The 12,449-nt window shown below is 34.4% G+C and overlaps 1 protein-coding gene across 1 annotated transcript; it reads left to right on the top strand.

The window, feature by feature from the left end:
- Nucleotides 1–3,017: 3,017 nt before the first annotated feature.
- OR4K2 (olfactory receptor, family 4, subfamily K, member 2) lies at nucleotides 3,018–4,093 on the top strand. Its single transcript, NM_001193863.3, is given in 1 exon segment — nucleotides 3,018–4,093. A coding segment is annotated over 1 exon segment (945 nt). The 5' UTR covers nucleotides 3,018–3,052; the 3' UTR covers nucleotides 3,998–4,093.
- Nucleotides 4,094–12,449: the final 8,356 nt, after the last annotated feature.

The following is a 12,449-nucleotide window of genomic DNA, read 5'->3' as shown; positions in this document are numbered from 1 at the left end:
AGCTGTTGGCACCTCTGCATCTGTATAGCCACAAAAATCAGAGTAATGGCTGGTGCTTTAGGCTGTTTTCAAATTCCAAACGAATTTATTTTTAGACAACTCCAATACAGAAAGACGTGGAGAAAAGAATTCTGGGAAATGTAGTTCTCAGCTTAACCACTTTGACAATAGAAAGATGTAACGTGCCACTCTCTGGTCTATAGGAAAGACTCATGCACTTGTATTATGTACCTGGGAGCTCAGCTGGTACTGGAACTTCCAGAATGGCTTTCCTGACATATCTTGTGCCTCACCTGGAGTGTATAAAATGGCTGGGGTCTGGCTGGTGCTCTATGTTTACATATAATACTTCATCATTCTGTATTCCTCCCGTGTGTGTGTGTGTGTGTGTGTGTGTACACATGTGTGTCTGTCTCTCAATATTTCTTTGTATTTCTTCTATTTATCCTAGGACCCTGATGAGTTAAAAATTAAAATATATTAACAGTGCTGGAGTCACACACTGACTTTTAAAACTTCTGCTCATGTGTGGCATATGATACTTCTAGTCGCATTACATTGCACAAAGTAAGTCACATATCCAAGGTTCTGGTAAATAAAGGGAGGGTTACACTCCTTCCATAGCATGTGAAGGTTCCTGAAGGGATGAGCCATATACAAAAAGGTAACCAATTTTGATTTTCTAAAATTCAGTCGGCCAGGCGCGGTGGCTCACACCTGTTCATCCCAGCACTTTGTGAGGTGGAGGCGGGCTGATTACTTGAGGTCAGGAGTTCAAAACCAATCTGGCCAACACGGTGAAACCCTGCCTCTACTGAAAATATAATTAGCAGGGCATGGTGGCACATGCCTGTAATCTCAGCTACTCTGGAGACTGAGACATGAGAGTCACCTGAACCGGGTGGTGGAGGTTGCAGTGAGCCAAGATTGCGCCATTGCACTCCAGGCTGAGTGACAAGAGTGAAACTCTGTCTCAAAAAAAAAAAAAAAAAAAAAATTTATTCTACTACATAGACTGCACAGGAGAATAATCACATTATTAGTATCCAATAAATAAAAATATTCATAATGACAGTTACTTGGACGTCTCATTTAATTAGTTACAATCACATTCACATTGCTGGTAACTTAGTCAAAATTATCTCCTTATATCCATTTCATTTAATGATCTGTATTCAATTTCTCCCTTCTCTAAACTATCTAAGTAAATCCTTACACAATACTGCTTTCAAATAATTATAATTCTGCCCATGATATTAAAAAGAAAAATGACCCCTTATCTTTTATATCAAGTTAAATTTTTAGAAAGGTATTCATATTCTTCTAAACTGTTAACTAAATCTCCTGTTTCATGGCAAATAAGTTGCACTGTTTTCCCTCCACATGCATTTTTTTTCTTCTGTCAATCAATATTTTAGTTTTCATTCTAAGTCAAGTTCATGACATGTCTCCTGCAAGAACACTTGCTTGATTGATTCTGCACATTACCAGTTTTGTTTGTTTGTTTGTTTTTTGTTGTTGTTTTTTAACTAAGATCTAGTTCATCCATGGTCTCTGAGAATTGACTGAACACTAGGTTTATTTGGTGGTATTTTTCACCAATTGTTTTATTTATAGATGCTTAATATTGCCAAATAACTCTAAATTACTTGAAGCAGAGGCAAATGTTTAGATTTTGTTCTCCATTGCTTCTAATATAGCATTAGAGAACCAAGAGTCCTTATCAGAATTAGTTGAATTGATATTTCCTGTTGCTTTTTGAAATTAGGACTTTCCCAACGTCTAGTCCCTGAATCTCTCAGGTCCAGGTGAAAACAATCATTGTAAATTCCCACAAGATTCTTGAAATGTCTTTCCTTTGTGAACTCGATAATGCCATCTTTGTTGTTTAATAAATCCCATTGCAAGATGATTTCTTGTTCAATTCCCGAGTCCCTACAACATCCATTTTATCCACAGCTGGTACACAACTAATGATTCAACTAGGTCATTTATTTATATTTAAAATTGCCTTCTATGCTCTATCAGAAGCCTACTTAACACTGAGTAATCTAAAGCCCTGGCTCTGCTATAGATCCGGTAAGAAAAAGTGTTTTAAAAATGAGTTCTGCTGAAATATTTTAAACGTTTGCCCTTCCCATTCCCATTTCCTAATCCCTATTCCGTGAAGCTTAGATCAATACAACAGTTTATGTATGTTGACATTTACAGAAGAAGAATTCATACAGAGGTGAAATGAAAGAAATTGATCTTTGAGTACTTTCCCATGAAAATGTTGTTATATATCCTTTAGGATATAAACTTTTAAATAATAGAATTATAAATATTTGTAAGGAACACATTCATATTTTAATTAAAAAGAAAGGACCAGAAGAAGTTAATGCCTTTCCTTTGTCTATATGACTGTATTGTAATGAATTAGTCTTCTTTCTCGGATGAATATCATCAAAACTAACTTTCAATGTATTTCTTTTGAGTTTCAAACAGGAAACTTTATCTGGGAATACTTTAATAGTTAATATCTGGAAATTTACAAAAGCTCTACAACTGTCCGTTGAAACTTCACTATAATGTGCTTAGGAGCCCTTATGTGTGATATAATTATTATATGTTTTTGTCAGTAAGGATATCTTTATGGACAAATTCCAAATGACTAAACATATATGTGTATGTGTATTTCACACATTATCAGCATAAAGTAAATGCTTACTGTTATCGTTAGGATTACATAGATGAATAGATAGACAAATAGGTAGGAGGTCTGTTCAGAATGATATTATCTTGGTTGGATTGCCATTTAGTATCAGAAAAGAAAGTGTTCTTTTCAATTCCTATGAATTAAGGAATATTTTGCTATAAGCTCTAATATTCCATAATTTCCATTCAAAACAATATACCAAATGAGAAGGATGGATAGAATAGTCAAGGTTTTTAGGGAAGATAAAATTTCTGAAAGTTGATTATTGGAAATGAATCTTTTGCTTCCATTGAATCTGACTTTTCTCTCTCTCTCTCTCTTTTTGTTACAGGCTTCTACCTATGAATCAAGGCAATGGATGTGGCCAATAAGTCTACCATGTTTGAATTTGTTTTGCTGGGGCTCTGTAATTCCTGGGAACTACAGATGTTTTTCTTTATGGTGTTTTCATTGTTTTATGTGGCAACAATGGTGGGTAACAGCCTCATAGTCATCACAGTTATAGTGGACCCTCACCTACACTCCCCTATGTATTTCCTGCTTACCAACCTTTCAATCATTGATATGTCTCTTGCTTCTTTTGCCACCCCAAAGATGATTACAGATTACCTAACAGGTCACAAAACCATCTCTTTCGATGGCTGCCTTACCCAGATATTCTTTCTCCACCTTTTCACTGGCACCGAGATCATCTTACTCATGGCCATGTCCTTCGATAGGTATATTGCAATATGCAAGCCCCTGCACTATGCTTCAATCATTAGTCCCCAGGTGTGTGTTGCTCTCGTGGTGGCTTCCTGGATTGTGGGAATCATGCATTCAATTAGTCAGGTCATATTTGCCCTCACGTTACCATTCTGTGGTCCCAATGAGGTAGACAGCTTTTTCTGTGACCTTCCTGTGGTGTTCCAATTGGCTTGTGTGGATACTTATGTTCTGGGCCTCTTTATGATCTCAACAAGTGGCATAATTGCGTTGTCCTGCTTTATTGTTTTATTTCATTCATATGTTATTGTCCTGGTTACTGTGAAGCATCATTCTTCCCGAGGATCATCTAAGGCCCTCTCTACTTGTACAGCTCATTTCATCGTTGTCTTCTTGTTCTTTGGGCCATGCATCTTCATCTACATGTGGCCACTAAGCAGCTTTCTCACAGACAAGATCCTGTCTGTGTTTTATACCATCTTTACTCCTATTCTGAACCCAATAATTTATACTTTGAGGAATCAAGAAGTAAAGATAGCCATGAGGAAACTGAAAAATAGGTTTCTAAATTTTAATAAGGCAATGCCATCATAGTTTTCTGACACAGAACATTAGTCACAATGCTGTGTTAGGCTCTTCGTTCTAGAGGGTTCTTATCAAATTGTAATTGCCAAGAATTTGTGAGGGCTCAAGTTCAGTGCATTTTGAAACTATTCTCATGATTGTGAATGTGTTCAAAACACATTTGGAATTTCAGAAAAGCAAGTTAATGAAAACAATTTATTCTAGAAACAAAGACTATAAGAATGTCAGGAGTGATAGTTCCAGTTAGGATATTCAATATCAATAATCAATTAACTGGAAAAGAAGACCAAGGAATGAGGAGAAGAAATACAGATTAAAGCAGAACTAGGAGATTATGACAATTACACACAGTTAGCAACTGAGTCACTCAGTGAGATGCTCCTAAAGTATGACAAGTAGCAAGATTCCTATAATCCTTAGGAACTCCATACTGCTATAGGATCTTAGCCTCTGACAGAGAAGCAATGATTTTCCACATACTTTCCCAAGCCACTCCTACTTAACATTTAAACCAACTTGTGATATCTTCTATTAAAGAAAACTCTAGATATATTTTATTACGAATGTTAATGATGTCCATAAAAATGCTGTAAGTGTAGCAATCTTTACCAACCACTTTTAGTTAATCATCAAAGCAATACAGTCATATATTTCTTTCTGATAATGCAGAATGAGTAGAGAGGCTGGAGAATTCTGCAAATCAGAAAATATGAAATGAGTTGCAGATCAGTACACTTTGTTTTGTACAGACACTATGGTTGCTTAATTACTAAGGAGTTAAAACTAGAATTAAGAGACACAGCTTATAATAGTTGAATTTATGGAGGGTTCACGCTTGCATTTTAAAGTGTGATATTACTTTGCATTTTAGTTGTTTTTTTCTTGAAATATTTGGATGTAAAAATAATGAATCTGAATTTAGTAATACATTGTCAATGTAATAAGTAAGTTTTAGTACACAAATAGGTTTTGTTACTATTTTAAATAAACCTGGTAGGGTTAATATTAGCTTTAATGTATACAAAGTATTACTGTCACCTGCTGGTACTTACTGGAATCGCAAGTATTGAAAGAGTAATAATAATTCTGTATACTCTGCTTTGCAAATCATCTTTAAATGATGGCAAACATTCATGAGTTAACTGTTATTTAGAATTTTCTAAATGATATTGATAAAATATAGTGTCTTATATATGATCCAACATGTATCCACAAAAGGAAAGATATGTTGCAACCATAGTATTTGATAATATCAAGTTGTTATTTTCTGGTATGATTGAGTAAATGGAGAAAACAAATGAAATGCATTTATTATCATTTACAAAAGATAATTAAAACAGAAAATTCTTAGATGTTCATTTTAAGCCAAGTTATAAAAGGAATGTATTTTTTCTTCATCAGTTTTTGTTTTATTTCTTCGTTAACGTACTAACCAAATAAGGAACAAACTAACAGCTTGAAGGTCTGTGATAGTGTGTTTAAAGCCTAAGCAGTTTTGAAATTATTAAATAATAATGTCTACAGTATTAACATAAGATAAAACATGCTTATATAAGCATAAAATTAGCATAATTCTATTTTAAATAGGGATACAAATAGGCCAGTTTAGGTTTGGAGTGTGAACTTTCTCTTGGTTGCAGTTATATGTACAGATATGTTCAGATTCAAGGACTTTGTTAATGTAGAATGTTTTAGCTGGTGTTTAAAAATGCTAGAAATAATTCTTTTACTTGATATATTTATTTGTCCAGGGAATATTTTCAAAGCTGTGTTGCTTTTTGCATATAAAACTGTGGAATCTTTTGGAAGAGATGCTATTGATTTTCGGTGCTTTTGTGGAGAATTCTAAAACTCAAGAACATTTGCCAAAATACCCTCCAACGTGTAGCTGATCAGCAGACAACTGTATAAGGCAAGTCAATAATGAGATTAAGAAGTTGGAGTGATAGTAAAGTTCTGTAGCTGATAATAAAAAGGATTACAGAAAGCCGTTGGGGGACTTCCATATGTACATGGAACTATCTACCACATTTCTTGGTGGCTTAGTGTGAGGAGTCAATATTCATGGTACCTCTGCATGTTATACAAACACTTAAAAATCGTAGGACTTTAGGACTCATGGTGGATGGTTTTATCGACATATCTCTTAGACAAGATGCTGACACTCTTTTTTTTTTTTTTCCCCGGAGTCTCACTCTGTCACCCAGGCTGGGGTGCAGTGGCAAGATCTAGACTCACTGCAAGCTCTGCCTCCCAGGTTCAGGCCAGTCTCCTGTCTCAGCCTCCCAAGTAGCTGGGACTACAGGCCCCCACCACCACGCCCAGTTAATTTTTGTATTTTTGGTAGAGACAGGGTTTCACCATGTTAGCCAGTATGGTCTTGATCTCCTGACCTCATGATCCGCCTGCCTCGGCCTCCCAAAGTGCTGGGATTACAGGCGTGAGCCCCCGCGCCCGGCCGATACTGACACTCTTTTACCAAGGATAACTAGTGACATGGCCATGGACTCATTAAGCAATAATAAGGATGGTGCCAGCTGCCACCAGTTTCCAGAGACAGAGGTGATGTTCTGCAGAGAATACAAGATAAGCAGACAAGTATAATTTTAAGTGATCTGCACCATCTGCAATAACACAACGGAGGGAGTTCTGGAGCATTTATAATAAGACCATGTTGACAAGCAACTTCATCTTCCTCTATGTGTTTAGGAAGCCATGAAGCTTGACAATAATTGAATGAGGATGGAAAAACTGTTAAACATCAGGTATAGATAAAAACAGATAAAGTGTAAATTTTAATATGTGAAGGAACGGGATATATGTAATAGCAATAAAAACTACAAATTATGTTTGTTTCTAAAAATGCTTAAGAAAACTTTAGAATACTATGTGGTATAATGACGGTGGATTTACCATAAAGCTAGTAAAGCTTAAGTTTTAGAACTCCTCCTTTGCATGGATTTCCTCCAAGGCCCTAGAATGGAACCTAACAACCTTTTATTAGTTATTTTGATGTTTTTTTTTTTTTCCTCCGAAACAGGTGTCCTCGAACTGTATAAGGTTTAGGCCTAGCTTGTCTAACCCCATGGCCTTCAGGTTTCATGCGGCCCTGGAGATGGCTTTAAATTCAGCCCAACATAAATTTGTAACCTTTCTTAAAACATTATGAGATTTTCTTGTGATTTTTTAAAAAGTTCATCAGCTATCCTTAGTGTCAGTGTATTTTATGTATGGTCCAAGACAATTCTTCCAATGTGGCCCAGAGAAGCCAAAAGATTAGACACCCCTGCTTTAAAAGGCTCTGAAGTATCTAATGTGTAGTTTTAAAAGTCTTAGACTCTGGTTTCTTTCTTTCTTTTTTCTTTCTTTTTTTAAAACCAGTGTTTAATACTACTTCTACTGCTAGTGGTGTAAACTTAAGCTAAATACTTAATGCCTCTTAGCTTCAGTTTCTACATCTGTTAAAGGAGGTAATAGTGGTCTCTACACCACAGAGTTATTTGAGGCATAAAAGAAGTAAATAATATAAAGCATATAGTTGTCAAAAATGTTAGTTATTGTAACATTCTGGGTGATAACCTCTGGATATCTTTGTTTATGGGACGTGATAGTCTCTTGAGCTAACAATTGACTTGTATAATTTAAAAGGTAAATTTTTATTTATATGTTTTAAATATTCATGTCTGTATATGTGTGTGTAAATGTTCATGTCTGTATATGTGTGTCAGTATTAATTAAAAAAATTGAAAGTAACTTCCGCTAGAAAATTACATTGGTTCGTACATTAGTTAAAGCTTCTGGAAACTTGTTTTTCTGTCAATTCACAATTGTCATTAATCAAGAGAAGTATCAAGTTATTGTTTAATCATTATGCTACTGCTTCCTTACAATGAATAAATATTAAATTGGTTTATTGATTTGAGGACGAATTTACATTACAATTGTTGTCAGAATAAGAATGATGTTTGACTCATATTATTAAAGTGAAGAGATAGGCAGATGGATAGATTAGTAGATAGGTAAAGTTTCATATTATATGAATTGTCTTATGTGAAGTATTTTTCTGCATTGATAAGGGCTTAGGATAATGTGATCACTGGATTATGTTACTATATAGAAGTTCTTGGTAAAATTCTATTATTTGTGCATATCCAGACTCTTTAGGAAAGTATTTTCAAATTTAAAAAACTACCAGTGAATCTCTTCTCTACACGTGAGTTTTTAAACAACTCAGTTAAAGTAAATTGTTGAGAGAGTTGGAGTAATCCTCTTATCCCCCTATTATTTCCCTGATATTATTTTCCATGATTTTCGGATGTGTGTGCCAATTGAAAAACGGTGAGAAGAAAACAGCCAGGGAAATCTAATTCATGTGAACTTCATGCATGTGCTCTCAGATGCCAATGAAATCCACTAAGCAACTTGATAGTTTTTCAGTTTATAAGTTTCTGTTATGCTTTGTTGTTTGGAATTATTTTTAGTGCTCTTGGTTACACCTATGAGGTAAATATGCACAAATTATTCCAGAGTATGTAGGACCAACACTCAAATGAGATTGAAAATGTGACTGGGATCATTGATTGATGTATTCTGTCTGTATTGTTGCTAATATAACTCAATTGACATGTTTATTTTTTCTGTCTGATTTTTGTAAAACAAACAAATAAATTCCAATATCTAGTATGTACTAAGATATTATACTTTCATTTTTATTTTTTACTCTGATAATTTACACTGCCAATATAAGGAGATTTATACCTATTTTTTAAATTAAAAAATGTTCTCGGACTGGAGGCTCCAGGTTTTTTTCCCCGTTAGCTTTTTTATGACTACTCAATGCAAGACCATTGTTAATTCGCCTATCTATTTTTCTTTAGGTTTTAACTGTACTAGGAATCTGAAGCCATCAACAAAAGCTAGATTTTTCTCCTTTTGCTCACTCCTCACCTGTTAAAGAAAATTTAAAGGAGAGTTTTTTTTTTTTTTTTAGTTTGAGACTAGAAATAGAAACTTAATTAGTAATTTGATTTTATATAATATAATTATATCTAAATTTTTTCTTCTTGTTTGAGTATACTTACATTGATTGTCCTACAGTTAAGAAAATAGAAGCCATTGGGTAAATTAAGCAGAATTAATACAATGTATTAAATGCTTCTGAATAATTCAAAGACTTACAGGAACATGCATTGGAGGCTGCTACTGGAGCTATTGTGTTCCAGAGCACATTACCCCAGTAATGTGACGTAAGGGCAAAAGGCAAAAAGCCTTGGTGTCATTGCCATTCCATCACCCTCAACACTCTTGAAGGTAGTGAATAGTCACTGGACACAGTTATGGCTGCCACAGTTGCTTTCCCTCACATCTCATCATCATCTTGCTCACCAGCAGCAATTATATCAGTAGATGTCGCTGCCTCACTTGTGCTTTCTAAAGCTCATTTGGTGCATCTAATTGGTGGAATCTACTTTGCATAGAGAAACTTGGCTTAAAAATCAATTTATAGATTTCAAGATTCTTATGCAACAGAAAACATGCTAATAAAGGGTGGATTGGAGGGAGACTCCATCAATCAATCAATATACATTACTTCAATTGTTTTAAATTATAACCCTTTTATTGCAGTGTAAAAGCAAGGTAAAGAAAAATACACAAACATGTTTAGCTTAATGAAATATTATAAGGCAAACACCATTATAATCACATCTCAAGTCACAAAATAGAACTTTGTCAGCCACTCCTGAAGTCCTCATATTTGTTCATCTCCACGACAACTCTCTCCTTCCAAAATTAACCATTACCCTGACTTAATACATTCTTTGCATTTCTTTTCAGTTTCATGAAAAAAAAAATACATATATATACACACACTCAAATATACATCCATACACACTCAAACTTAGCCTCATCAACTTTGTTTCCTTTTCTTGTAGCCCACAAGTCTCACTATCACTCTCTCTTCCATTTGTGTATAATTTATCTTTTGAAAAGCCTGAGTTATTTACCATGTAGGGTCTCCCAGAGTCTGAAATATGCTGATTGCATGCTCATGGTACAGTTCAACATGTACTTCTGTCCCTGTATTTTCTGCAAAATGCCTATCCAGTGGCATAATCATATGTAGTTTGATACTTTTTGCAAGACAAATGACAGATGGTGTTATATTTTTTCTTCCAAAATATCTTGATATCTTGCTGTATCTCTTTTGGGAATGACAGTACTGCTGTTGCTCAAGGCTGCAGCCTATAGTTGATATCTGTAACCATTTTTGTTGGCTGAAGCTTGTTCTCTACTATATTCCTCAGGAAGTCTTGAAGACCCTATTCTCTGAATTTCAGCATGTTAGCAAGTTTCTTTGAAACATAAATGTTTCAAAGTCAATTTTGCTGTAAATTCATTGGCTATTCCTTTATTTTCTTGACTATCTTAAATTGAAATAATGACTGTATTTTTCTTCACTCACCCTAGCATACCATACAATTAGAAGTTTGGAACTGATGTTTTAATTTTTGGAGGGAGGTATTAATAACCCTTCTGATATTTATATTAGTAGTCTCTCTAAAGTAATTAAATGGGATTCCATTGCACTCAAGAGATTTTTTAAAACATTAAAATTTCTAAATTTCCTTTAAGTATATTAAAATGTACCTAAATAAAATTGTTCTTCAATAGTAACATGTAACTGAATCATCAACATATTTATTTAACTTTTCCAATTTTTTAAAGAAAGATACCTCTCTTGCAGCTCAATTGCTTTTTTAATAAAATAAATTTGAATCCCTATTTGTATCCTGGATACCTTTTTGATCTGCCCTCCTCACCTCACATTTCACACATGGAGAAAAAAATTCTGCACTTATAAAGCAATTATGCTACAAAAAATGAAATGACTTCTTATCTTAAAGGAAAAGAACAAATTATGAATATATTGTGAAGTAGCTCAAATAAGATTGAGACTGGTCTTTCTGTGTGTCTGTTTCACTTAAAACTCATGTGACATTTACAAAAACACATTAACATGTAGGCCATAATGTCTTGATTAATACCAGAAAATCGATAATTACAGAAGACATCTAATCACAGTGCAATAAAAATAATAAAATGATAAATAGTCCTTCCTTACTCACCCACTGTCCACCAAAATAAACCCTATACCTTTAGAAAATAAAAAAAAATGCTTTATCCATTAGTCAAAAAGATAATTCAAAAAAAATATGTCACTCCTGTAATCCCAGCACTTTGGGAGGCCGAGGTGGGCAGATCACGAAGTCAGGAGATCGAGATCATCCTAGCCAACATTGTGAAACCCTGTCTCTACTAAAAATACAAAAATTAGTTGTGCATGGTGGTGTGTGCCTGTAATCCCAGCTACTCAGGAGGCTGAGGCAGGAGAATCGCTTGAACCAGGGAGTCGGAGGTTGCAGTGAGCCGAGATCATGCCACTGCACTCCAGCCTGGCGGGAGAGCGAGACTCCGTCTCAAAAAAACAAAGAAAAAAAATTATGGTGCAGTGCATGTTGCTCAGGTGATAGGTGCACCAGGCTCTCACAAATCTCTACTGAATAACTTAGTCGTGTAACCAAATACCACCTGTGCCCCAATAACTTATGGAAAAATAAAATTTAAAACTAACATTTTTGAACTGAGTAATACAAATAGACTTAATATCAACACTTGTGAAGAAAATGTCTATTCATAAATGTGCAAGTTAAAACATAAGAGAAAACACAGTAAGCTTAGTGTTCTATATACAAAATTAGAAAAAAAAACTAAAGTAATTAAATAGGATTCCATTGCACTCAAGAGATTTTTAAAACATTTAAATTTCTAAATTTCCTTTAAGTATATTAAAATGTACCTAAATAAAATTGTTCTTCAAGAGAAAAATCATAAATGTAACAGCAGAATATAACCACATTTTCTCCAGCTGTCTTTATGGACGTAGCTTAAGCTTAATGTCAAAACCCTGTGAAGATGCTAGAAGGAGAGTTTTTAGACAATTTTGTTTTTTTAATGTAGTACACGTATCTGTTAAGATTTGATTAGGAAAGCTGAATCACTAAGAGTGACATGTAATAAGGAATTGATTATAAGGATTAGACATTACACAATAATAAGAATCACTGGAGAACCCTATGGAAGGCGGCTGCTTCTGAAGCTGGTGATGCACCTGAAATTGCTTATAGGTTAGTAAGGTAGTGGCTGAAAGAAAAACTAGATATGAAATCTAAAGTCTATCTAGTTGATATTTTCTAATGAACAATCTAGCTGATATTTTCTAGTGACAATTCTAATTTCTTTCTTGGTTTTTAACTATAATTTTTTGAGTTATTTTGTTTTGTGGTGGCTCTAGGGATCACAACCTGCATGCTGATTTATCACAATTTACTTCAGATTAATACTAATTTAGTTCCAGTAAAATATAGAAACTTTGCTTCAGTATATCTTCATTTCCTCCCAC

The sequence above is a fragment of the Macaca mulatta genome, chromosome 7, assembly GCF_049350105.2.
Source record: "Macaca mulatta isolate MMU2019108-1 chromosome 7, T2T-MMU8v2.0, whole genome shotgun sequence".
Lineage (NCBI taxonomy): Eukaryota > Metazoa > Chordata > Mammalia > Primates > Cercopithecidae > Macaca > Macaca mulatta.
Note: the sequence above shows the minus strand (reverse complement) of the source record. Positions and strands in the feature narration are given on the sequence as shown.